Raw genomic sequence first — 27,283 nt, 5'->3', positions numbered from 1 at the left:
CTTTTTTGCTTTACTGACATAAGAGCGAACACAAATAAATTATGTATTTCTCTGGATTGAAATGCATCGGTACTACTCTATATAAATATATAACTATTAACGATTTACAGTTAGAAATTGGTGATGTAATGAAAAGGCTTGAGTGAATCATATTATTAGTGTACGTGAGTTAAGACGGGTGGGACAGGAGTAGCGTGATTCTTTTAGACAGATTTTTATTTACAGTTTGAAATAACTAATGCAAAAAAATAATACACTGAAATTTCAATAATATGATCATTAAACACTGAACAGTTAAAACGGCATTAATGTAATGAATGTGTGCATTAAAAATGTATTAACACATAAAGAAAACATCTTTGATATTTCCAATATTAATTAAAAAAAACCTCCTGGTTAAAGCTCTTTTAGTTTAAACAAAAAAAAATCAGTGGTTTGCTGTGAGGTCAAGAGAGTCGGTTCATACTGGTAATGGGAACCGATTCATTCACTGATTTGGTGAAAAGGCCCGCCACTGGGACGGAGACGAGCATGAGCCAACCACAGGCTCGGAGTGGGCGTGTCTTGTTCAGTGGACACGCCCACTCGTGCGGGTCGGGGTGGGGTTCTGTTCTGTGGAGCTGTCGGTCTCTACCTGGACTTAGAAGAAAGAAGAAATCTTTTCTTAACCCGGAGGAAGTGTCCGGATCCTTAAATAATTTATTTTTCCAATCTTTTGTGAAGAACGATTATTTTTTATATCTTTAGCGAAAGTTTTATTTTTGAAATACTGTGATTTATTTGGCCCTCAGTACATCTGCTTCATCTCACCATTCCAGGTAAAATTTCTGACGCCTCGAGCTACAGCTAACTAGCATTCCTTGCTAACGGCTTTCATGCTAACTGATGCTCTCTAACGACACGAGTTAAAACCGTATAGCGGCTTAAAATACATTATAATATGAGTACTAGATCATAATAATAAGTATTATTATAATGAGGATTCGGATGTAGTTTGAGCCGTAAAGCTTTTCTTTTTTTTAAAGCAGGTAATAATTAGCGTTAGCATTTCTCTAGGGTTCGTCACTGTTTCCGGTGATTAATGATCTGTTATCAGCTTCATCATTCTCACACTGCTCTAATACAGGCTTCATTTTATAAGCTACTTCCGGTTTAAATGGAAAATAGTGTATTATCATTATTATTATTACAATAGAAGTCATAGATTTCTGATATTAAATGCAGTGAGTTAGTTAGTTAATGAGTTTGTGAGTGAGTGAGTTAGGCAATGAGTTTGTGAGTGAGTGAGTTAGGCAATGAGTTAGTTAGTTAGTGAGTTTGTGAGTGAGTGAGTTAGGCAATGAGTTTGTGAGTGAGTGAGTTAGGCAATGAGTTAGTTAGTTAGTGAGTTTGTGAGTGAGTGAGTTAGGCAATGAGTTTGTGAGTGAGTGAGTTAGGCAATGAGTTTGTGAGTGAGTGAGTTAGGCAATGAGTTAGTTAGTTAGTGAGTTTGTGAGTGAGTGAGTTAGGCAATGAGTTAGTTAGTTAGTGAGTTTGTGAGTGAGTGAGTTAGGCAATGAGTTAGTTAGTTAGTGAGTTTGTGAGTGAGTGAGTTAGGCAATGAGTTAGTTAGTTAGTGAGTTTGTGAGTGAGTGAGTTAGGCAATGAGTTAGTTAGTTAGTGAGTTTGTGAGTGAGTGAGTTAGGCAATGAGTTAGTTAGTTAATGAGTTTGTGAGTGAGTGAGTTAGGCAATGAGTTAGTTAGTTAGTGAGTTTGTGAGTGAGTGAGTTAGGCAATGAGTTAGTTAGTTAGTGAGTTTGTGAGTGAGTGAGTTAGGCAATGAGTTAGTTAGTTAGTGAGTTTGTGAGTGAGTGAGTTAGGCAATGAGTTAGTTAGTTAGTGAGTTTGTGAGTGAGTGAGTTAGGCAATGAGTTAGTTAGTGAGTTTGTGAGTGAGTTAGGCAATGAGTTAGTTAGTTAGTGAGTTTGTGAGTGAGTGAGTTAGGCAATGAGTTAGTTAGTTAGTGAGTTTGTGAGTGAGTGAGTTAGGCAATGAGTTAGTTAGTTAGTGAGTTTGTGAGTGAGTGAGTTAGGCAATGAGTTAGTTAGTTAGTGAGTTTGTGAGTGAGTGAGTTAGGCAATGAGTTAGTTAGTTAGTGAGTTTGTGAGTGAGTGAGTTAGGCAATGAGTTAGTTAGTTAGTGAGTTTGTGAGTGAGTGAGTTAGGCAATGAGTTAGTTAGTGAGTTTGTGAGTGAGTTAGGCAATGAGTTAGTTAGTTAGTGAGTTTGTGAGTGAGTGAGTTAGGCAATGAGTTAGTTAGTTAGTGAGTTTGTGAGTGAGTGAGTTAGGCAATGAGTTAGTTAGTTAGTGAGTTTGTGAGTGAGTGAGTTAGGCAATGAGTTAGTTAGTTAGTGAGTTTGTGAGTGAGTTAGGCAATGAGTTAGTTAGTTAGTGAGTTTGTGAGTGAGTGAGTTAGGCAATGAGTTAGTTAGTTAGTGAGTTTGTGAGTGAGTTAGGCAATGAGTTAGTTAGTTAGTGAGTTTGTGAGTGAGTGAGTTAGGCAATGAGTTAGTTAGTTAGTGAGTTTGTGAGTGAGTTAGGCAATGAGTTAGTTAGTTAGTGAGTTTGTGAGTGAGTGAGTTAGGCAATGAGTTAGTTAGTTAGTGAGTTTGTGAGTGAGTGAGTTAGGCAATGAGTTAGTTAGTGAGTTTGTGAGTGAGTTAGGCAATGAGTTAGTTAGTTAGTGAGTTTGTGAGTGAGTGAGTTAGGCAATGAGTTAGTTAGTTAGTGAGTTTGTGAGTGAGTTAGGCAATGAGTTAGTTAGTTAGTGAGTTTGTGAGTGAGTTAGGCAATGAGTTAGTTAGTTAGTGAGTTTGTGAGTGAGTTAGGCAATGAGTTAGTTAGTTAGTGAGTTTGTGAGTGAGTTAGGCAATGAGTTAGTTAGTTAGTGAAAGAGTTAGTTTGTTGGTGAGTGAGTTAATGAGTGAGATTGTTATTTAGTGAGTTAGTTTGTTAATGAGTGAGTTAGTTATTTTGTTAGAGTAGTTGGTTTGTTGGTTAGTTAGTGAATGAGTTAGCTAATGAGTTAGTTTGTTAGTGAGTTAGTTGGTTGATGCTGTAATCTTGATGCTAGGATTAAAAACGGTCTCTGAATGTTAGTTGTAGTGTGAGAGTTTGATATTTCAGGACGTTGGACCTCACCTGACCCTCAGGATCAGACAACACCTGAATAAATCTCTCTTTTTGTTTGTGTCTGGTTTTAATGGAGTGAGGAATCCTCTGAGTTCAGACAGATAAAGATCTAAACATGTGGGAAATCCCTTCTCCACAGACACCAGCATTAAAGCGTAACCTACAGCACAGTTCCTCACACTGCCGCTATTCTAATCAGCATTTATCCGTCTAGACACACTGCTATCTGTAAATATTTATTCCTGACTGATCCAGACTCTGTGTATATAATCTCACACTCACTTCACGCCTGCATGTTTATTACAGAGAGAGAGATATGGTCTGTGAGTCTGAGTAATCCCTGATCCTTCATGAGTACTTGCACCAATAATCTCTGATCTGTCTCGACTCGTCACTTATTTTACTCAGCTCTTACAGGAAAAGAGAGAGACGGAGAAAGCGAGATAGAAATGGAGGGAGGGAGGGAGGGAAAGATGTATAGAGGGAGAGATGGACAGATAGAGTTTAAATTCTATTTTATGTAAGTAATAAACCGCTATGTGTCATTCTGTTCTAGTGAACTAATCATGTGTTTTATTGCTCTTACACCACAGCAACTTCTCTTTTTCTCTATCTCTCCTTCTATCTCCTTCTATCTCTCTCTCTCTTTGTATCTCTCTCTCTTTTTTTTCTTTTCTGTCTCTCTCGCTCTCTCTCTGTCTTACTCTCTTTCTGTCTGTCTCTGTCTCTCTCTTGAAACCTGTGTCATTCTGTTATAGTGAACTAAACAGTTACTGTTCACACGTCTCCGAGTATTTTATTGCTCTTACACCACAGTAACTTACCAACAATTGCAATCTTTAAAAAAAGACAAAAAATTAAACAATACGGCTGTTAGACAGTTAACGAGTCTGTCCTGAACCACAGAGAGTTAACGAGGTGCTGTGAAGAGTTTTATTTGCACTAAATTCACACACAAACTTAAAGGGATTGTGTGTTTGTGTTGTCAGAGTGAATCTAGCAGTGGTCAGTGTGTGTGTGTGTGTGTGTGTGTGTTTGTGTGTGTGTGTGTGTGAGCAGAACCATGGTGAGAACACACACTTAAGTGTTCTTGAATCAAACAGTTTTGAATCGACTCACTTGCAAGAAATGAATCACAAATGCAGTGTGTGTTGGATTGTGGGTCAGAGCTATAGGAACACAGTGTGTTCTGGACATCTGGACAAACACAGTGAGAAGATACACAACACTGGATACACAACGTGTTAATCGAGGTCTTTATAAAATGATCTAATTGTTTATTTAGAGTTAGCTCTGAAATGATAGCAGCAGTAGTAATGGTTGTTGTTATAAAGTTTTTGCTACACACACACATTTTCAGATGCAAAAGTCCACTCTTCTTGTGTATATGCCTCTTGTAGAATGGGTTTGACCACAGAGAAGAAGGACAGATGTGGGACAGTGTGCCTGAAGTACGTCCTGTTCATGTTCAACTTCCTGTTCTGGGTAAGTAGCTGGGGGTTTATTTCTTCAGTATATGTACACTATATTGCCAAAAGTATTCGCTCACCCATCCAAATAATCAGCTGTTCCAATCACTTCCATGGCCACAGGTGTATAAAATCAAGCACCTAGGCATGCAGACTGTTTTTACAAACATTTGTGAAAGAATGGGTCGCTCTCAGGAGCTCAGTGAATTCCAGCGTGGAACTGTGATAGGATGCCACCTGTGCAACAAATCCAGTCGTGAAATTTCCTCACTCCTAAATATTCCACAGTCAACTGTCAGCTGTATTATAAGAACGTGGAAGTGTTTGGGAACGACAGCAACTCAGCCACGAAGTGGTAGGCCACGTAAACTGACGGAGCGGGGTCAGCGGATGCTGAGGCGCATAGTGCGAAGAGGTGGCCAACTTTCTGCAGAGTCAATCGCTACAGACCTCCAAACTTCATGTGGCCTTCAGATTAGCTGAAGAACAGTGCGCAGAGAGCTTCATGGAATGGGTTTCCATGGCCGAGCAGCTGCATCCAAGCCATACATCACCAAGTGCAATGCAAAGCGTCGGATGCAGTGGTGTAAAGCACGCCGCCACTGGACTCTAGAGCAGTGGAGACGCGTTCTCTGGAGGGACGAATCGCGCTTCTCCATCTGGCAATCTGATGGACGAGTCTGGGTTTGGCGGTTGCCAGGAGAACGGTACTTGTCTGACTGTATTGTGCCAAGTGTAAAGTTTGGTGGAGGGGGGATTATGGTGTGGGGTTGTTTTTCAGGAGCTGGGCTTGGCCCCTTAGTTCCAGTGAAAGGAACTCTGAATGCTTCAGCATACCAAGACATTTTGGACAATTCCATGCTCCCAACTTTGTGGGAACAGTTTGGAGCTGGCCCCTTCCTCTTCCAACATGACTGTGCACCAGTGACCAAAGCACGGTCCATAAAGACATGGATGAGTGAGTTTGGTGTGGAGGAACTTGACTGTCCTGCACAGAGTCCTGACCTCAACCCCATAGAACACCTTTGGGATGAATTAGAGCGGAGACTGAGAGCCAGACCTTCTCGTCCAACATCAGTGTGTGACCTCACAAATGCGCTTCTGGAAGAATGGTCAAAAATTCCCATAAACACACTCCTAAACCTTGTGGACAGCCTTCCCAGAAGAGTTGAAGCTGTTATAGCTGCAAAGGCTGGACCGACGTCATATTGAACCCTATGGATTAGGAATGGGATGTCACTTAAGTTCATATGCGAGTCAAGGCAGGTGAGCGAATACTTTTGGCAATATAGTGTATATATGAACAGATGTGAGACGGTTGGCTGGTCAGAGCCAGTGTATTAATTAGTGAGCAACTGAAAACACGGAGTTAATAATAAGTGTATAATTAAGTAAGCCACGCCCCATTTCATGATGACATCACAGCACCAATGTTTAATGATGTGATAAGACTGAGAGCTCAAGCAGAGATTCACTTTTTTTCATGTTTTCTTTCTCTCTCTCTGTCTCTCTTTTGGTCTCTCTCTGTTTCTCTCTCCCTCTCTCTCTCTTTCACCCTCTTTCTCGGTCTCTTTCCTTATCTCTGTCCCCCCCCCCCCCCCAAGTTGGCAGGGGGTGCTGTGATGGCTGTAGGTTTGTGGACTCTAGTAAAGAAGAGTGACTACATCAGCCTGCTGTCCTCCAGGATCTACGCCGTCTCGGCTTATATCCTGTGCCTGGCTGGGGCCATCGTCATGGTAACGGGGGTTCTGGGCTGCTGCGCCACTTTTAAGGAGAAAAGACGACTTCTGAGAGTGGTGAGACGCAAACATTTAAAAACAGCATTTCTTTAATATTATTGAATATATTTATTTTCCAGGTTGATTTGTAGTTATTTAGGTGATGTAATGTGGAGTTAGGGTTGGAGTTAGGGGCGGGGTTAACAGCTGTTGGAGTTAGGGGCGGGGTTAACAGCTGTTGGAGTTAGGGGCGGGGTTAACAGCTGTTGGAGTTAGGGGCGGGGTTAACAGCTGTTGGGGTTCCGGGCGGGGTTAATAGCTGTTAATCATTTATTTGCTTTAAGTCTTCCTCCAGCTCTCTCTCTCTCTCCCTCTCTCTCTGTCTTTCTCTCTCTTTCTCTCTCTCTCTCTCTCTTTCTCTCTCTCTCTTTCTCTGTCTCTCTCTCTTTCTCTGTCTCTGTCTCTCTCTCTCTCTCTCTCGCTCTCATATGAAACCTAGAAGCAGACAGGTCTGAGCAGGTAGAAGTATTTGTCTCTTCGTCCCTGCACATGTTCTCGCTAGTTCAGACAGATGGATTTAGCCTTTCAGAGACACGGAGTCTTAAATTTCAGACAGATAAAGACTTCACCTCCACTGGAAGCTTCAGACCTCGTTACTCATCGCGAAGTAGTCCTGGGCTCAGAGTTAAACACAGGGAGGATTTAGTACTGAAATCATGCAGTATTCGGACCTCAGAAGTAACACACACTGGAGTTACACGCACACGGGCGGGGCTTGTGTGAAACGGAGGCGTGGCCTAGTCACGTGTGATTTCGGCTTGAGTGAGGAGCTTCACTTCATTTATTTTATTTTATTTTTTTCCAGTATTTTGTCCTGCTGATGTGCATCTTTCTCCTGGAGGTCCTGGCTGGTGTTCTGGCCTACATCTACTACCAGCAGGTAAGCACTAACTGCTCTTCAAGATATTTAGTTTTTCTTACAAAGTTGAAAGATTTTTCTAAAAGAAATAAACCTACAACATTTTAAGAAAAGCTCATAGTTTCTTCTTCTCTGATCTGTCCAGCTGAGCGACGAGCTGAAGATGAATCTGAAGAACACAATGGTGAATAAATATAAACAGCCGGAGCAGAACCACATCACAGAGGCTGTGGATAAATTACAGCAAGAGGTAACAACAATAATAATAAAAACAATAATAATTTTATACAGCTTCTGTTTTTGAACTTTAGTGATGGTTTTGTTCTGGGTTTTTTTTCTCCTCCACTTCAGTTCAAGTGCTGCGGCAGTAACAGCTCGTCCGATTGGAAGGACAGTGTTTGGTTCAACCAAAGCGAGTTCAGGAACAGAGTCGTACCGGACAGCTGCTGTAAGACGCTCACGGATCTGTGTGGAAGAAGAGATCATCCCTCAAACATTTACAAAGTGGAGGTGAGCGAGAACTGCCTAGAGTTTGTCTGGGTTTCTTAAACATTTCACTGGCTGTCCAGCAGGGGGCAGCAGAAGCCATTGTATATAATTAACCCTATTAGCACTTTCTTTAGTCTCACAGTAAAAGTAAAGATTTCAGGATTTGATCGGACACTAAACATGAATCTTCCGTACTTAATTAGTTTTAATGTAATACAGTGGAAAATCTGTGTAACATCCAAAAATATCATTTCTGTGTTGAGATTTAAAAACAGCTACAGTAAAAGTACAATAAAATGTATGTTTAAATCTTGTACTAATATGCATAAATGTACACTATGATGCCAAAAGTTTTGGGACGTCTGCCTTTCCATGCACATGAATGTAATATGGAGTTGTCCCACCCTTTGCAGCTATAACAGCTTCAACTCTTCTGGGAAGGCTTTCCACAAGGTTTAGGAGTGTGTTTATGGGAATTTTTGACCGTTCCTCTAGAAGCACATTTGTGAGGTCAGGCACTGATGTTGGACGAGAAGGTCTGTCTCACAGTCTCCACTCTAATTCATCCCAAAGGTGTTCTATGGGGTTGAGGTCAGGACTCTGTGCAGGCCAGTCAAGTTCCTCCACACCAAACTCACTCATCCATGTCTTTATGGACCTTGCTTTGGTCACTGGTGTACAGTCATGTTGGAACAGGAAGGGGTCATCCCCAAACTGTTCCCACAAAGAGCATGAAATTGTCCAAAATGTCTTGGTATGAAGCTGAAGCATTAAGAGTTCCTTTCACTGGAACTAAGGGGCCGAGTCCAACCCCTGAAAAACAACACCTGAATTCAATGATTTGGAGGGGTGTCCCAATACTTTTGGCAATTTAGTGTATGTCTGAGTTACCAGAGTTGGGATGAATTTAAAAAAATATATATATATTTTAGCAGTTTCTTGGAATCAGGGTTTCCACAGTATCTTAAAAAGTCTTAAATTAGATTCTTGTATTAAATAGATTTAGTGTAATTTCATTGGTTTAAAGATTAAAAAGAAAATTAAATGCATGTGTTGGACTTGGGTCAGCGACAGGTGGGTCAGCGACAGGTGGGTCAGCGACAGGTGAAGTAAATGAATATTTTGAGAGAAGTGAATGTTTTATTCTCTTTTCTATTCCCAGGGCGGCTGCATCACTAAGCTGGAGAATTTCATTATGGACCACTTAAAGCTGATTGGTGCTGTGGGAGTGGGCGTGGCCTGTGTACAGGTGAGCCTTGGTTTGTTGTTGTGTTTTGTACTTTTTCTCACAACACTGTCCAATTCTGGATTCCGATTGGTCAGACGATCGCTCTGGATAAGGACGACCGCCCGATTGCGTAAATGTAAATATAAATGTAAATGTAGAAGGTCAGGAGTTTATATTCATGCATTAGTTCTAATATGTTATTGTTGCTATAGTAACTCTGTGTGTGAAGTGTGTAAGGAGTCCCTACTGTCAGCTCTGTGACTCTGTGTGTGTACGTGTGTGTATTTGTGTGTGTGTATCTGTATGTCTGTGCGTGCGTGTGTGTGTGTGTATATATGTGTGCATGTGTGTATTTGTGTGTATGCGTGTGTGTCTGTAATTGTGTGTATGCGTGTGTCTGTAATTGTGTGTATGCGTGTGTGTGTGTCTGCGTGTGTGCGTGTCTGCGTGTGTGTGTCTGCATTTGTGTCTGCGTGTGTGCGTGTCTGCGTGTGTGTGTCTGCGTGTGTGCGTGTCTGTATTTGTGTGTCTGCGTGTGTGCGTGTCTGTATTTGTGTGTCTGCGTGTGTGCGTGTCTGCATTTGTGTGTCTGCGTGTGTGCGTGTCTGCATTTGTGTGTCTGCGTGTGTGCGTGTCTGCATTTGTGTGTCTGCGTGTGTGCGTGTCTGCATTTGTGTGTCTGCGTGTGTGCGTGTCTGCATTTGTGTGTCTGCGTGTGTGCGTGTCTGCATTTGTGTGTCTGCGTGTGTGCGTCTGCATTTGTGTGTCTGCGTGTGTGCGTGTCTGCATTTGTGTGTCTGCGTGTGTGCGTGTCTGCATTTGTGTGTCTGCGTGTGTGCGTGTCTGCATTTGTGTGTCTGCGTGTGTGCGTGTCTGCATTTGTGTGTCTGCGTGTGTGCGTGTCTGCATTTGTGTGTCTGCGTGTGTGCGTGTCTGCATTTGTGTGTCTGCGTGTGTGCGTGTCTGCATTTGTGTGTCTGCGTGTGTGCGTGTCTGCATTTGTGTGTCTGCGTGTGTGCGTGTCTGCATTTGTGTGTCTGCGTGTGTGCGTGTCTGCATTTGTGTGTCTGCGTGTGTGCGTGTCTGCATTTGTGTGTCTGCGTGTGTGCGTGTCTGCATTTGTGTGTCTGCGTGTGTGCGTGTCTGCATTTGTGTGTCTGCGTGTGTGCGTGTCTGCATTTGTGTGTCTGCGTGTGTGCGTGTCTGCATTTGTGTGTCTGCGTGTGTGCGTGTCTGCATTTGTGTGTCTGCGTGTGTGCGTGTCTGCATTTGTGTGTCTGCGTGTGTGCGTGTCTGCATTTGTGTGTCTGCGTGTGTGCGTGTCTGCATTTGTGTGTCTGCGTGTGTGCGTGTCTGCATTTGTGTGTCTGCGTGTGTGCGTGTCTGCATTTGTGTGTCTGCGTGTGTGCGTGTCTGCATTTGTGTGTCTGCGTGTGTGCGTGTCTGCATTTGTGTGTCTGCGTGTGTGCGTGTCTGCATTTGTGTGTCTGCGTGTGTGCGTGTCTGCATTTGTGTGTCTGCGTGTGTGCGTGTCTGCATTTGTGTGTCTGCGTGTGTGCGTGTCTGCATTTGTGTGTCTGCGTGTGTGCGTGTCTGCATTTGTGTGTCTGCGTGTGTGCGTGTCTGCATTTGTGTGTCTGCGTGTGTGCGTGTCTGCATTTGTGTGTCTGCGTGTGTGCGTGTCTGCATTTGTGTGTCTGCGTGTGTGCGTGTCTGCATTTGTGTGTCTGCGTGTGTGCGTGTCTGCATTTGTGTGTCTGCGTGTGTGCGTGTCTGCATTTGTGTGTCTGCGTGTGTGCGTGTCTGCATTTGTGTGTCTGCGTGTGTGCGTGTCTGCATTTGTGTGTCTGCGTGTGTGCGTGTCTGCATTTGTGTGTCTGCGTGTGTGCGTGTCTGCATTTGTGTGTCTGCGTGTGTGCGTGTCTGCATTTGTGTGTCTGCGTGTGTGCGTGTCTGCATTTGTGTGTCTGCGTGTGTGCGTGTCTGCATTTGTGTGTCTGCGTGTGTGCGTGTCTGCATTTGTGTGTCTGCGTGTGTGCGTGTCTGCATTTGTGTGTCTGCGTGTGTGCGTGTCTGCATTTGTGTGTCTGCGTGTGTGCGTGTCTGCATTTGTGTGTCTGCGTGTGTGCGTGTCTGCATTTGTGTGTCTGCGTGTGTGCGTGTCTGCATTTGTGTGTCTGCGTGTGTGCGTGTCTGCATTTGTGTGTCTGCGTGTGTGCGTGTCTGCATTTGTGTGTCTGCGTGTGTGCGTGTCTGCATTTGTGTGTCTGCGTGTGTGCGTGTCTGCATTTGTGTGTCTGCGTGTGTGCGTGTCTGCATTTGTGTGTCTGCGTGTGTGCGTGTCTGCATTTGTGTGTCTGCGTGTGTGCGTGTCTGCATTTGTGTGTCTGCGTGTGTGCGTGTCTGCATTTGTGTGTCTGCGTGTGTGCGTGTCTGCATTTGTGTGTCTGCGTGTGTGCGTGTCTGCATTTGTGTGTCTGCGTGCGTGCGTGTCTGCATTTGTGTGTCTGCGTGCGTGCGTGTCTGCATTTGTGTGTCTGCGTGCGTGCGTGTCTGCATTTGTGTGTCTGCGTGCGTGCGTGTCTGCATTTGTGTGTCTGCGTGCGTGCGTGTCTGCATTTGTGTGTCTGCGTGCGTGTGTGTGTATCTGTACGTGTGTGTGTGTATGCGCGCGTGTGTGTGTGTGTCTGTACGTGTGTGTGTGTATGCGCGCGTGTGTGTGTGTGTCTGTACGTGTGTGTGTGTATGCGCGCGTGTGTGTGTGTCTGTACGTGTGTGTGTGTATGCGTGCGTGTGTGTGTATCTGTATCTGTACGCGTGTGTGTATGCGCGCGTGTGTATGCGCGCGTGTGTGTGTATCTGTACGTGTGTGTGTGTGTGTGTGTATGCATGTGTGTGTATCTGTACGTGTGTGTGTGTGTATGTGTGTGTGTATCTGTACGTGTGTGTATGCGCGTGTATCTGTACGTGTGTGTATCTGTACGTGTGTGTGTGTATCTGTACGTGTGTGTGTGTATCTGTACGTGTGTGTGTGTGTATCTGTACGTGTGTGTGTGTGTATCTGTACGTGTGTGTATCTGTACGTGTGTGTGTGTATCTGTACGTGTGTGTGTGTATCTGTACGTGTGTGTATCTGTACGTGTGTGTGTGTATCTGTACGTGTGTGTATGCGCGTGTATCTGTACGTGTGTGTATCTGTACGTGTGTGTGTGTATCTGTACGTGTGTGTGTGTATCTGTACGTGTGTGTATCTGTACGTGTGTGTATCTGTACGTGTGTGTGTGTATCTGTACGTGTGTGTGTGTGTATCTGTACGTGTGTGTGTGTATCTGTACGTGTGTGTGTGTGTATCTGTACGTGTGTGTGTGTGTATCTGTACGTGTGTGTGTGTGTGCGTGTCTGCATTTGTGTGTCTGCGTGTGTGCGTGTCTGCATTTGTGTGTCTGCGTGTGTGCGTGTCTGCATTTGTGTGTCTGCGTGTGTGCGTGTGTGTGTATCTGTACGTGTGTGTGTGTATGCGCGCGTGTGTGTGTGTGTCTGTACGTGTGTGTGTGTATGCGCGCGTGTGTGTGTGTGTCTGTACGTGTGTGTGTGTATGCGTGCGTGTGTGTGTATCTGTATCTGTACGCGTGTGTGTATGCGCGCGTGTGTGTGTATGCGCGCGTGTGTGTGTGTATCTGTACGTGTGTGTGTGTGTGTGTATGCATGTGTGTGTATCTGTACGTGTGTGTGTGTATCTGTATGTGTGTGTATCTGTACGTGTGTGTATGCGCGTGTATCTGTACGTGTGTGTATCTGTACGTGTGTGTGTGTATCTGTACGTGTGTGTGTGTATCTGTACGTGTGTGTGTGTATCTGTACGTGTGTGTGTGTGTATCTGTACGTGTGTGTATCTGTACGTGTGTGTGTGTATCTGTACGTGTGTGTGTGTATCTGTACGTGTGTGTATCTGTACGTGTGTGTGTGTATCTGTACGTGTGTGTATGCGCGTGTATCTGTACGTGTGTATCTGTACGTGTGTGTGTGTATCTGTACGTGTGTGTATCTGTACGTGTGTGTATCTGTACGTGTGTGTGTGTATCTGTACGTGTGTGTGTGTGTATCTGTACGTGTGTGTGTGTGTATCTGTACGTGTGTGTGTGTATCTGTACGTGTGTGTGTGTGTATCTGTACGTGTGTGTGTGTGTATCTGTACGTGTGTGTGTGTGTATCTGTACGTGTGTGTGTGTATCTGTACGTGTGTGTGTGTATCTGTACGTGTGTGTGTGTGTATCTGTACGTGTGTGTGTGTGTGTGTGTGTGTGTGTATCTGTACGTGTGTGTGTGTGTGTGTATCTGTACGTGTGTGTGTGTGTGTGTGTGTGTATCTGTACGTGTGTGTGTGTGTGTATCTGTACGTGTGTGTGTGTGTATCTGTACGTGTGTGTGTGTGTATCTGTACGTGTGTGTGTGTGTATCTGTACGTGTGTGTGTGTGTATCTGTACGTGTGTGTGTGTGTGTATCTGTACGTGTGTGTGTGTGTGTATCTGTACGTGTGTGTGTGTGTATCTGTACGTGTGTGTGTGTGTGTGTATCTGTACGTGTGTGTGTGTGTGTGTATCTGTACGTGTGTGTGTGTGTATCTGTACGTGTGTGTGTATCTGTACGTGTGTGTGTGTGTGTGTGTGTATCTGTACGTGTGTGTGTGTGTGTGTGTGTATCTGTACGTGTGTGTATCTGTACGTGTGTGTATCTGTACGTGTGTGTATCTGTACGTGTGTATCTGTACGTGTGTGTATCTGTACGTGTGTGTGTGTGTATCTGTACGTGTGTGTGTGTGTATCTGTACGTGTGTGTGTGTGTATCTGTACGTGTGTGTGTGTGTATCTGTACGTGTGTGTGTATCTGTACGTGTGTGTGTGTGTATCTGTACGTGTGTGTGTGTGTATCTGTACGTGTGTGTGTGTGTATCTGTACGTGTGTGTGTGTGTATCTGTACGTGTGTGTGTATCTGTACGTGTGTGTGTGTGTATCTGTACGTGTGTATCTGTACGTGTGTGTATCTGTACGTGTGTGTGTGTATCTGTACGTGTGTGTGTGTGTATCTGTACGTGTGTGTGTGTGTGTGTGTATCTGTACGTGTGTGTGTGTGTGTATCTGTACGTGTGTGTGTATCTGTACGTGTGTGTGTATCTGTACGTGTGTGTGTATCTGTACGTGTGTGTGTGTGTGTATCTGTACGTGTGTGTGTGTGTATCTGTACGTGTGTGTGTGTGTGTGTATCTGTACGTGTGTGTGTGTGTGTGTGTATCTGTACGTGTGTGTGTGTGTGTGTGTATCTGTACGTGTGTGTGTGTGTATCTGTACGTGTGTGTATCTGTACGTGTGTGCGCGCGTGTGTGCGCGTGTGTGTATCTGTACGTGTGTGCGTGTGTGTATGCGTGCGTATGTATCTGTGCGTGTGTCTGCGTGTGTCTGTATGTGTGTGCCTGCGTGTGTGTATTTGTGCGTGTGTGTATGCGTGCGTGTGTGTGTATCTGTATCTGTGTGTGTGTGTATCTGTACGTGTATGTGTGTATGCGCGCGTGTGTGTGTATCTGTACGTGTGTGTGTGTCTGTAAGTGTGTGTGTGTGTCTGTGTGTGTGTGTCTGTAAGTGTGTGTGTGTCTAAGTGTGTGTGTGTCTGTACGTGTGTGTCTGTACGTGTGTGTCTGTACGTGTGTGTGTGTCTGTACGTGTGTGTGTGTCTGTGTGTGTCTGTACGTGTGTGTGTGTCTGTACGTGTGTGTGTATCTGTACGTGTGTGTGTGTCTGTAAGTGTGTGTGTGTGTCTGTAAGTGTGTGTGTGTCTGTAAGTGTGTGTGTGTCTGTACGTGTGTGTGTGTCTGTACGTGTGTGTGTGTCTGTACGTGTGTGTCTGTACGTGTGTGTCTGTACGTGTGTGTGTGTCTGTACGTGTGTGTCTGTACGTGTGTGTGTGTCTGTACGTGTGTGTCTGTACGTGTGTGTGTGTCTGTACGTGTGTGTCTGTACGTGTGTGTCTGTACGTGTGTGTGTGTCTGTACGTGTGTGTGTGTGGGTGTGTGTATGCGTGCGTGTGTGTGTATGCGTGCGTGTGTGTATCTGTATCTGTACGCGTGTGTGTGTATGCGCGCGTGTGTGTGTATGCGCGCGTGTGTGTATCTGTACGTGTGTGTGTGTGTATGCATGTGTGTGTATCTGTACGTGTGTGTGTGTGTGTGTATCTGTACGTGTGTGTGTGTGTATCTGTACGTGTGTGTGTGTGTGTATCTGTACGTGTGTGTGTGTGTGTATCTGTACGTGTGTGTGTGTGTGTATCTGTACGTGTGTGTGTGTGTGTGTATCTGTACGTGTGTGTGTGTGTGTGTGTGTATCTGTACGTGTGTGTATCTGTACGTGTGTGTATCTGTACGTGTGTGTGTGTGTGTATCTGTACGTGTGTGTGTGTGTGTATCTGTACGTGTGTGTGTGTGTATCTGTACGTGTGTGTGTGTGTATCTGTACGTGTGTGTGTGTGTATCTGTACGTGTGTGTGTATCTGTACGTGTGTGTATCTGTACGTGTGTGTGCGCGCGCGTGTGCGCGTGTGTGTATCTGTACGTGTGTGCGTGTGTGTATGCGTGCGTATGTATCTGTGCGTGTGTCTGCGTGTGCCTGCGTGTGTGTATTTGTGCGTGTGTGTGTATCTGTATCTGTGTGTGTGTGTATCTGTACGTGTATGTGTGTATGCGCGCGTGTGTGTGTATCTGTACGTGTGTGTGTGTCTGTAAGTGTGTGTGTGTGTCTGTAAGTGTGTGTGTGTCTGTAAGTGTGTGTGTGTCTGTGTGTGTCTGTACGTGTGTGTGTGTCTGTACGTGTGTGTGTCTGTACGTGTGTGTGTGTCTGTACGTGTGTGTGTGTCTGTACGTGTGTGTGTGTCTGTAAGTGTGTGTGTGTCTGTAAGTGTGTGTGTGTCTGTACGTGTGTGTGTGTCTGTACGTGTGTGTGTGTCTGTGTGTGTGTGTCTGTACGTGTGTGTGTGTCTGTACGTGTGTGTGTGTCTGTACGTGTGTGTGTGTGTATCTGTACGTGTGTGTGTGTATCTGTATGTGTGTGTGTATCTGTACGTGTGTATGCGCGTGTATCTGTACGTGTGTGTATCTGTACGTGTGTGTGTGTGTGTATCTGTACGTGTGTGTGTGTGTATCTACGTGTGTGTGTGTGTGTATCTGTACGTGTGTATGCGCGTGTATCTGTACGTGTGTATCTGTACGTGTGTGTGTGTGTGTGTGTGTATCTGTACGTGTGTGTGCGTGTATCTGTACGTGTGTGTGTGTGTGTATCTGTACGTGTGTGTGTGTGTATCTACGTGTGTGTGTGTATCTACGTGTGTGTGTGTATCTACGTGTGTGTGTGTATCTACGTGTGTGTGTATCTGTACGTGCGTGTGTGTGTATCTGTACGTGCGTGTGTGTGTATCTGTACGTGCGTGTGTGTATCTGTACGTGCGTGTGTGTGTATCTGTACGTGTGTGTGTGTGTGTATCTGTACGTGTGTGTGTGTATCTGTACGTGCGTGTGTGTGTATCTGTACGTGCGTGTGTGTGTATCTGTACGTGAGTGTGTGTGTGTGTATCTGTACGTGTGTGTGTGTGTGTGTGTATCTGTACGTGTGTGTATCTGTACGTGTGTGTGTGTATCTGTACGTGAGTGTGTGTGTGTATCTGTACGTGTGTGTGTGTGTATCTGTACGTGAGTGTGTGTGTGTGTATCTGTACGTGTGTATGCGCGTGTATCTGTACGTGTGTGTATCTGTACGTGTGTGTGTGTGTGTGTGTATCTGTACGTGTGTGTGTGTGTGTATCTACGTGTGTGTGTGTATCTACGTGTGTGTGTGTGTATCTGTACGTGTGTGTGTGTGTATCTACGTGTGTGTGTGTGTATCTGTACGTGCGTGTGTGTGTATCTGTACGTGTGTGTGTGTATCTGTACGTGCGTGTGTGTGTATCTGTACGTGCGTGTGTGTGTATCTGTACGTGCGTGTGTGTATCTGTATGTGTGTGTGTGTGTGTATCTGTACGTGTGTGTGTGTGTGTATCTGTACGTGTGTGTGTGTGTGTGTGTGTATCTGTACGTGTGTGTATCTGTACGTGTGTGTGTGTGTGTATCTGTACGTGTGTGTATCTGTACGTGTGTGTGTGTGTATCTGTACGTGTGTGTGTGTATCTACGTGTGTGTGTGTATCTACGTGTGTGTGTGTGTATCTGTACGTGTGTGTGTGTGTGTATCTGTACGTGTGTGTGTGTGTGTATCTGTACGTGTGTGTGTGTATCTGTACGTGTGTGTGTGTGTGTGTGTGTGTATCTGTACGTGTGTGTGTATCTGTACGTGTGTGTGTATCTGTACGTGTGTGTGTATCTGTACGTGTGTGTGTATCTACGTGTGTGTGTGTATCTGTACGTGCGTGTGTGTGTATCTGTACGTGCGTGTGTGTGTGTATCTGTACGTGCGTGTGTGTGTGTATCTGTACGTGTGTGTGTGTGTGTGTATCTGTACACGTGTGTGTGTGTGTGTATCTGTACGTGTGTGTGTGTGTATCTGTACGTGTGTGTGTGTATCTGTATGTGTGTGTGTGTGTGTATCTGTACGTGTGTGTGTGTATCTGTACGTGTGTGTGTGTGTGTATCTGTACGTGTGTGTGTGTGTGTATCTGTACGTGTGTGTGTGTGTGTGTGTGTATCTGTACGTGTGTGTGTGTGTGTATCTGTACGTGTGTGTGTGTATCTGTACGTGTGTGTGTGTATCTGTACGTGTGTGTGTATCTGTATGTGTGTGTGTGTGTGTGTGTATCTGTATGTGTGTGTGTGTGTGTGTGTGTGTGTGTGTATCTGTACGTGTGTGTGTGTGTGTATCTGTACGTGTGTGTGTGTATCTGTACGTGTGTGTATCTGTACGTGTGTGTGTATCTGTACGTGTGTGTATCTGTACGTGTGTGTGTATCTGTACGTGTGTGTGTGTGTGTGTATCTGTACGTGTGTGTGTGTCTGTACGTGTGTGTGTGTATCTGTACGTGTGTGTGTGTATCTGTACGTGTGTATCTGTACGTGTGTGTGTGTATCTGTACGTGTGTGTGTGTATCTGTACGTGTGTGTGTGTATCTGTATGTGTGTGTGTGTGTGTGTGTATCTGTATGTGTGTGTGTGTGTGTGTGTGTGTGTATCTGTACGTGTGTGTGTGTGTGTATCTGTACGTGTGTGTGTGTGTATCTGTACGTGTGTGTATCTGTACGTGTGTGTGTATCTGTACGTGTGTGTATCTGTACGTGTGTGTGTATCTTTACGTGTGTGTGTATCTGTACGTGTGTGTGTGTGTGTATCTGTACGTGTGTGTGTGTATCTGTACGTGTGTATCTGTACGTGTGTGTGTGTGTGTATCTGTACGTGTGTGTGTGTATCTGTACGTGTGTGTGTGTTTCTGTAGGTGTGTGTGTGTGTGTGTGTATCTGTATGTGTGTGTGTGTGTGTGTGTGTGTGTATCTGTACGTGTGTGTGTGTGTGTATCTGTACGTGTGTGTGTGTGTATCTGTACGTGTGTGTATCTGTACGTGTGTGTGTATCTGTACGTGTGTGTATCTGTACGTGTGTGTGTATCTTTACGTGTGTGTGTATCTGTACGTGTGTGTGTGTGTGTATCTGTACGTGTGTGTGTGTATCTGTACGTGTGTATCTGTACGTGTGTGTGTGTGTGTATCTGTACGTGTGTGTGTGTGTGTATCTGTACGTGTGTGTGTGTGTGTATCTGTACGTGTGTGTGTATCTGTACGTGTGTGTGTGTGTGTATCTGTACGTGTGTGTGTATCTGTACGTGTGTGTGTGTGTGTATCTGTACGTGTGTGTGTGTGTGTATCTGTACGTGTGTGTGTATCTGTACGTGTGTGTGTGTGTGTATCTGTACGTGTGTGTGTATCTGTACGTGTGTGTGTGTGTGTATCTGTACGTGTGTGTGTATCTGTACGTGTGTGTGTGTGTGTATCTGTACGTGTGTGTGTGTGTATCTGTACGTGTGTGTGTGTGTGTATCTGTACGTGTGTGTGTATCTGTACGTGTGTGTGTGTGTGTATCTGTACGTGTGTGTGTATCTGTACGTGTGTGTGTGTGTGTATCTGTACGTGTGTGTGTGTGTATCTGTACGTGTGTGTGTGTGTGTATCTGTACGTGTGTGTGTATCTGTACGTGTGTGTGTGTGTGTATCTGTACGTGTGTGTGTGTGTGTATCTGTACGTGTGTGTGTGTATCTGTACGTGTGTGTGTGTATCTGTACGTGTGTATCTGTACGTGTGTGTGTGTGTATCTGTACGTGTGTGTGTGTGTGTATCTGTACGTGTGTGTGTGTGTGTATCTGTACGTGTGTGTGTGTGTGTATCTGTACGTGTGTGTGTGTATCTGTACGTGTGTGTGTGTATCTGTACACGTGTGTGTGTGTATCTGTACACGTGTGTGTGTGTATCTGTACGTGTGTGTGTGTATCTGTACACGTGTGTGTGTGTATCTGTACACGTGTGTGTGTGTATCTGTACGTGTGTGTGTGTGTATCTGTACGTGTGTGTGTGTGTGTATCTGTATGTGTGTGTGTGTGTGTGTGTGTGTGTGTATCTGTATGTGTGTGTGTGTGTGTGTGTATCTGTACGTGTGTGTGTGTGTGTATCTGTACGTGTGTGTGTGTGTATCTGTACGTGTGTGTGTGTGTATCTGTACGTGTGTGTGTGTGTATCTGTACGTGTGTGTGTATCTGTACGTGTGTGTGTGTGTGTGTGTATCTTTACGTATGTGTGTGTGTATCTGTACGTGTGTGTGTGTGTGTGTGTGTGTGCGTGTGCACGTTGCTGTGGTGTAATGACTTGTTTATTTTCTTTCAGATTGTGGGGATGATTTTCACATGCTGCCTCTACAGGAGTTTGAAAGCAGAGCCGTACTGACCCGGAGTCTTTATCTGACCCGGAGTCTTTATCTGACCCGGAGTCTTTCTCACGCTTTTCAGATTTTAACGTACCGGACGTCATCACGCTGTTAGAACAGAGAGAAGCTGGATTGTTTTTCTGCTGATTCAGGAACTGTAAGTGTGTGTAGATGAAGAGAAGCAGTGAGTGATCAGAGTTTAGAGAAAACTTGAAACTGATGTCCTGCGTCTCCTGAAGCTCCTTCCAGTGCCTTCTAATGAAAGAATGAATTTCATTAACCCTTTAATGACTGACTACTGTTTTATATATGATATCCAGTATATGGGATATTTATTCGTTTTACGTATTCTTTATAATTTATACGTTTTTTATTATTTTCCTTTCCAGACGTCAGACGTCCAGGAGTTTCTACTCCTGGCTTTTCATCATGTCTTGTGTTCTGTGTTAAAATTAATGGTAATCATGATTGTGTAGCAGATCCCTCAGTTATCATGTTAGTGTGGAAGTTTGTTATTTTAGGTGTTTTTATAATCAGCAGGAAGATTGAGTTTTGTATTTGTATTTTGTCTTTCATTTCATTTTACTTCACTTCTGTAACAGCAGAAATAAACACACTAATTTCTTGTACACACTTCTTCAGCTTCTTTGTGTTGTTGAAATATACAGTGATACCTCGGTCCTTGACCACCCGTGTGTTCGAATTTTCAGTATTCGATTTAGATTTTTCGAGTCAATTTGACCTCTGTGTACGAAAATATTTTTGATGTGCGACTCGACCATCAGGAACACCAGTTCTTGTTTCATGCAGGATTGCAACGAATATCAAATAAAAAATTTTTATTTTAACGGGGGTCAGCCTCCAATGAGGGTATAATAGTTAAAAATAAATAAATAAAATAAAATAAAGGTTTGACTAACAGGGTAGGATGCTAATTGCAGCATTCCACTGTATTGCACAGATGTGTATAACATTTGAGTACTGAACAAGCCAAATACGAGTCTTCCTGATCTCACACACACACTCACACACACACACACACACACACACACACACACTCGTCCTCTGATCCTCGCTCTGCGACGCCGCGGTCTGTGGATTGAAGAACGCACTGGAAGATGGGGAGGAGCCGAAATCTGCCGTTTTCATATGAAATTTAAAGGGGACTGAAGAGATCACCAATTTGTGTAGAGTTTATGTAGAATCGCAGAATTTTTAGGAGGGCTGAGTAAAATGTTAAAGCCCCCCTAAGAATGGCCTAGTGACGCCCATAGAGATGAAGCAGTTTACGCGGGTTATCTGTTCTGGAAGCATCGTATGTGAGTGCTTGTGTTAGAACCCCACACTCTCTTTTGTGGTATAATTTCAGTAGCCATGTCTCCAAAAAAGGGGAAATTAGACATCAGTTGCCAAGAGGAAAGTTGTGAGATCAACCATCGAGTTGAAACAGATTAATTCGTTTTACATTATTTCCTATGGGGAAAAATAATTCTGTTTTTGACCAAATCAGTATTCGACCAGACTTTTGGAACGAATTAAAGTCGAACACCGAGGTACCACTGTACTTGTACATCACAGGGCCACACATATAGACAGACAACCACACACACTCACACTCACTCCTATGGGCAATTTAGAATGACCAATCATGTTTTTGGACTGTGGGAGGAAACCGGAGTACCCGGAGTAAACCCACACAGGAACGGGGAGAACACGCAAACTCCACACAGAAAGACCCCTTAAATTAAAATAAGTGCTTTGATAATAACAAATGGCTCAGAAGCGAAATTAAATCTTAAAATATAAACATGTATTATTATATACTTCAGTGGTACCCCATAGCCAAGACATTTACCAAGTAAATTCCTGAAGCTCCTTTAATGTTGCTGTAGGCCTCTTGGCAGAATCCCTGACCAATTCTTGGTAATGTCAATGTTGCACAATATTTCCTCCACTTGATGAAAACACAGTTATCACTGTGTTCCATGGTATATCTAATGCCTTGGAAATTTTGTACCCTTCTCAGACTGATTCCTTTTAACCATGAGATCCCTCTGATGTTTTGGAATCTCTCTTATGACCATGGTGAAGATTATGTGTATTGACCTATTTAACATGAGTTTGAATGTGATTGCTTAATACTGAACCCATCCCCAGTTATAAGAGGGTGTGCACACTTATGCAGCCAGTTACACGTATATTGTCAAAAGTATTGGGACACCCCTCCAATTCATTGAGTTCAGGGGTTGGGCTCCGCCCCTTAGTTCCAGTGAAAGGAACTCTTAATGTTTCAGCTTCATCCCAAGACATTTTGGACAATTTCATGCTCTTTGTGGGAACAGTTTGGGGATGACCCCTTCCTGTTCCAACATGACTGCACACCAGTGACCAAAGCAAGGTCCATAAAGACATGGATGAGTGAGTTTGGTGTGGAGGAACTTGACTGTCCTGCACAGAGTCCTGACCTCAACCCCATAGAACACCTTTGGGATGAATTAGAGTGGAGACTGTGAGCCAGACCTTCTCGTCCAACATCAGTGTCTGACCTCACAAATGTGCTTCTAGAGGAACGGTCAAAAATTCCCATAAACACACTCCTAAACCTTGTGGAAAGCCTTCCCAGAAGAGTTGAAGCTGTTATAGCTGTAAAGGGCGGGACAACTCCATATTACATTCATGTGCGTGGAAAGGCAGACGTCCCAAAACTTTTGCCAATATAGTGTATTTTAGTTTTTTTTATTAATATTACTCACCCATCACAGAAACCTGCCATAACTTTTCATATCCACTGTATATATATATATATATATGTGTGTGTGTGTGTGTGTGTGTGTGTGTGTGTGTGTGTGTGTGTGTGCATGTGAACTGATTTCCATCATGACTTGCAGTTTGCTGCTTCATCATCATCTTCTTTTCCTTTCAACTCCTCGCTGGTCATCTAATTTGTTTGGAGTTGCTTTACCTGTGTATTTTTTTCACTGCAGTGTTTATTTTGTGTTTGCGTGCTTTTTATCTGCACGACTTCAAATCTGACGTAGGACCTAAATGATGTGCTGATTTTGCTATGAGACCTTTGTGAAGATGTCTGGACTGATCTTCAGGAATATTGCAGATGAATCTTTGGGCAGGAAAACTCATAAACACACAGAATAACAACGGCTGTGGATTTGAAAGGCTGCAGAAACAGCTTAGATGAAAGAAGTTAATGAGTTATTACAGGAAGTGGTGAAGAGAAGAGCAGTTTTATTTCTTCTGTATTAGTAGTGGTAGTTAGTTGTGTTTTGTTTTTGTCATTCCGCTTTATAGCTTGTTTATATTTCTCCTTGACTGCGATGCAAAACTTAACAATACAGTAGCACAGGACTACAAAAAAAAAAAACACACAGACACACAACAGACAAGTACAAAATCCACCGATCAGCCAAAACATGACCAGTTCCAGGTGAAGTGAATAAGACTGAGTATCTCCTCATCATGGCACCTGTTAGTGGGTGGGATATATCAGGCAGCAAGTGAACATTTTGTCCTCAAAGTTGATGTTAGAAGCAGGAGAAATGGACAAGAGTAAGGATTTGAGCAATTCTGACCAAATTGTGATGCTAGACCACTGGATCAGAGCATCTCCAAAACTGGTGTTCCTTGTCTGCAGGGGTCATGGACGGTCAAGGCTCATTGATGCAGGTGGGGAGTGAAGGCTGGCCCGTGTGATCCGATCCAACAGACGAGCTACTGTTGCTCAAACTGCTGAAGAAGTTAATGCTGGTTCTGATAGAAAGGGGTCAGAATACACAGTGCAGGACGGGTCAGGGCTGTTTTGGAGGCAAAAGGAGGACCAATACAATATTAGGCAGGAGGTCATAATGTTATGCCTGATCGGTGTATACAGTACATACACAGGACAGTGTGTGTAATTAATTATACAGTGGTACAAAATAGCTGCAGTGGTTGGAGGAACCCTGATAATAATCTCACTCTACTCTGTATTGTCATGTGGTCTGACACTGTACACTTCCCCAGACAGCTGGTCAGGACACTTCTTGTTGTCCTTCTGTAGAAGATGGTGAGGACGAGAGATAGGGGATTAACTCTCAGCTACTGTGCTCATGTGTAGTGGTGATTTGTCCATGCTGGTCAACTGTTACTGATGAGGTCCACAACTGTAGCATCATCAACAACCCTGAGCTGTCGTTTTCTTTTCTGTTTTCCTGTGACTGGCTCTGGGACATTTGTCTTTAGTGATGAACTAAAGTATACAAACAAGTTGAGTCAGAGACAGGTGGGTCCAGCGACAGGTGGGTCTAGAGACTGGTGGGTCAGCGGCATGTAGGTCAGTGACAGGTGGGTCAAGAGACAGGTGGTCAGAGGCTGGTGGGTCAGAGGCTGGTGGGTCAGAGACAGGTGAGTCAAGAGACAGGTGGTCAGAGGCTGGTGGGTCAGTGACAGGTGGGTCAGAGACAGGTGGGTCTAGAGACTGGTGGGTCAGCGGCATGTAGGTCAGTGACAGGTGGGTCAAGAGACAAGTGGTCAGAGGCTGGTGGGTCAGTGACAGGTGGGTCAGAGACAGGTGGTCCAGAGACAGGTTGGTGAGCAGCAGGTGGGTCAGAGGCTGGTGGGTGGTAGCAGATGTGACATCCTCTGTCAGGCGGTTAAGGCTGTAGGTGTTCTGCAGTGGGCGCAGAGTGGGAAGATGTTCATCACTAGAATTTTCCTAGTTTGAGAAGGTAAAGAAGATTAATATTTTAACAATAAAGTCACCCAGAGACATTCAGGTTAAGTTAGAAGTGAAGGTAAAGACGAGTGAAGCAGCCGATTTTCTTACGAAAAGCATTAAACTTTCACATCCGCAGGTTTGTTTACTTTGCTTTTGAATGTGTTTTAAATTAATTCAAAATGAAGACTACAGAGTCGCAGAGACGTTCTGCTGTAGAGACAGACGGATCTCAGACGCTTCAGAGCAAAGATGGAATCCATCTTTTTTCTCTTCCTGCTGGCGGTGGGTTGTTGTTTGGCTGCGGGTCTGACGAGAGAATATATTTTAATTGGCACTGGTTTACCGTGGAATGATGCTCAGGCGTATTGCAGACTCAAATACAAGGATCTGGCCACCATCAGCACCATGGAGGAAAACAATCAATTTCTTTCTGCATGTAATTATTATATTAGTTGGATTGGTCTTCACAAAACATCAGGCACCTGGGAATGGTCTGATGGAGAAAAGACTTCTCTCTTTAACTGGTATGATAATTATCCTAAAGATGACTGTGCTGTCGGTTCATCTTATTTTCAGTATAGTTCCTATCAAGGTAAATGGATTACCTACTCCTGCACAACCCCACTGACTTTCTGCTGCTATCAGTTCCTGGTCCTGGTGAAGGAGAAGAAGACCTGGGAAGAAGCTCAGGAGTTCTGTGAGTCTCATTACACAGGTTTGGCCTCTGTGACCTCCAGGTGGACACTGCAGCAGCTTATACTAGAGTCAGTGAGGACCGAGACGGAGAGCGTGTGGACCGGCCTGCGCTTCGTGAATGGACAATGGATCTGGATGAGTGAAGAACAGGCATGGAGTCAGACATTTTTTCTGGTGCAGAGTTCGGCGCAGAGTTCGGCGCAGAGCCTGGCTTCAATGCCTTCATGTCCAGCTCTATCTTATCGCTGTGGAGCTCTCAACACCAAGACAAAAACCTTCAACAACCAGAACTGCAATGAGAAGCTGAACTTCATCTGCTACTGGACGTGAGTAGTGACAAGAAATCTGAGATCAACAATCATGAAAAATTCTCAGTTTGTTAAATGTATGATGTCTTACTGTGTTTTCTCTTTTTCTGAAAAGGTGATTTTACACAAGTACACATCTCCTTCAGGAGGATTATACTGTATACTGCATCACCCAATAAAATCCTTTATTACTGATTGTTTTTTAGCTTTCTTTACTAATGATTAATTGGGTTTAGGTTCTGTTAGAGGAACTGAACAGCTGAGGAGGTTATTTGTTGGTGGAGGGTCAGAGTTCATAATAATGAAGAAATTTACACACATTATAAAGTTTATTACACCACAGTGATGTAGAAATCTGGACTGTGATTGGTCAGCTGATGTTGACAATAGTGCAGCTGAACATCACAGATTTATATCAATGTCCTAAAATAAGTTATTGTTTCTATAGTAACAGTTAATTCACAGGGACTTATAATAAACAAATTAAATAACATCCTCGATTAAACATTTAGATATCATGTCCCTGACCAGTTTAAGCTGTCAATGATTTTCCTGAATGCCAGTGTCTTGTTTAAAGTGTAAATGATGTAGTTCTGAATGTTTTTATTTGTTTTTGTATATAGTTTGTATTTCTTATGTCTTGTTTTTTCCTAATATTGTCACTTATAATATTTTTCTAAATCGATATATCTTTAATTATAAATTCCTACTTAGAATTAAAAGAAATCGTTTGAATCAATGTACAATACCACCCTCTCGTGGACATGCCATATATTACAGCTGGAAAATTTGCCACTAATGTTAGATAATCTTATGTGATATATTTATTTAGACATTTCTGTTATCTGTTTATGGAAAAATAGAGATTTTCTTTCAAACAATTAGCTTATGTTAATGTTAATTTAATTTAATCCTTTAATGTTATATAACCTTTAACGAATATATATTTTTATTGAAAATGTCAGCTGGACATGAAGAAGAAGCCAGCTGAGATAAAACCAACATGCAGAGAATCATTTAATAAAAATCAAGAACTATAAATGAATATTTTTTCTACTGTATTTTTATCTGTTATTCCCCATCACACTTTTATATACTGAAAATATTTTCTGTAAATTAAGAATTGAATATGACTTTCTGTACATCAGGATATTCCTTCAGGGTGTAGTAAAAAAAATAATCACTACTGTGGCTAAAACTCAGCAGTTTATGTGTCGGTATGTGATCTGTGTCCTGACTTCGTCTCTTTGAATGTGTTTGTGTATGTTGCCATGTCTCCAAAAAACCAGCACATGTCACTTAAGACGGCTTTTCGCACAGATTTTTCAAAACGAAATAAAATTCCATCCATTAATTTATTCTTTAATTTAATGTCACGCAATTAGATGAACATTATTTATTTCTGTGGTAATTTTCTTTTATGTTTGTTGTTGACTATTTTGATAGAAATATATAAATCTTTTTATTTTATTTGTTATCACAGTCACTGGGTTAGATTTATTACACATGAACTGAAATATTTCAATCTTTTTTTTTTTTTCTTTTAATTTAAATATTTTTGGTGCTCACAACTCATTAAAATAAAAAATACAATATCTCAAAATATTTGAATATTTTATAAGATAATCAAAGAAATTAT

At 43.4% G+C, this 27,283-nt stretch overlaps 2 protein-coding genes across 2 annotated transcripts; both read left to right on the top strand.

Annotated features, from left to right (window-relative positions):
- The first annotated feature begins 584 nt into the window (after window positions 1–584).
- Window positions 585–20,558, top strand: cd151l (CD151 antigen, like). The gene is made up of 8 exons (XM_058387768.1): window positions 585–818; window positions 4,573–4,657; window positions 6,246–6,437; window positions 7,225–7,299; window positions 7,424–7,528; window positions 7,630–7,788; window positions 8,930–9,016; window positions 19,890–20,558. The coding sequence occupies exons 2-8, from the start codon at window positions 4,574–4,576 to the stop codon at window positions 19,947–19,949; spliced, it is 762 nt and encodes a 253-aa protein (XP_058243751.1). The 5' UTR covers window positions 585–818; window position 4,573; the 3' UTR covers window positions 19,950–20,558.
- A 4,044-nt stretch (window positions 20,559–24,602) lies between these two features.
- LOC131351983 (putative C-type lectin domain family 20 member A) lies at window positions 24,603–27,041 on the top strand. The gene is made up of 2 exons (XM_058387767.1): window positions 24,603–25,662; window positions 25,760–27,041. Exons 1-2 carry the CDS (start codon window positions 24,890–24,892, stop codon window positions 25,761–25,763), a joined length of 777 nt encoding a protein of 258 aa, XP_058243750.1. The 5' UTR covers window positions 24,603–24,889; the 3' UTR covers window positions 25,764–27,041.
- The last annotated feature ends 242 nt before the right edge of the window (window positions 27,042–27,283 follow it).

Source organism: Hemibagrus wyckioides, linkage group LG04 (genome assembly GCF_019097595.1).
Source record: "Hemibagrus wyckioides isolate EC202008001 linkage group LG04, SWU_Hwy_1.0, whole genome shotgun sequence".
In the NCBI taxonomy this organism is placed as follows: domain Eukaryota; kingdom Metazoa; phylum Chordata; class Actinopteri; order Siluriformes; family Bagridae; genus Hemibagrus; species Hemibagrus wyckioides.
Note: the sequence above shows the minus strand (reverse complement) of the source record. Positions and strands in the feature narration are given on the sequence as shown.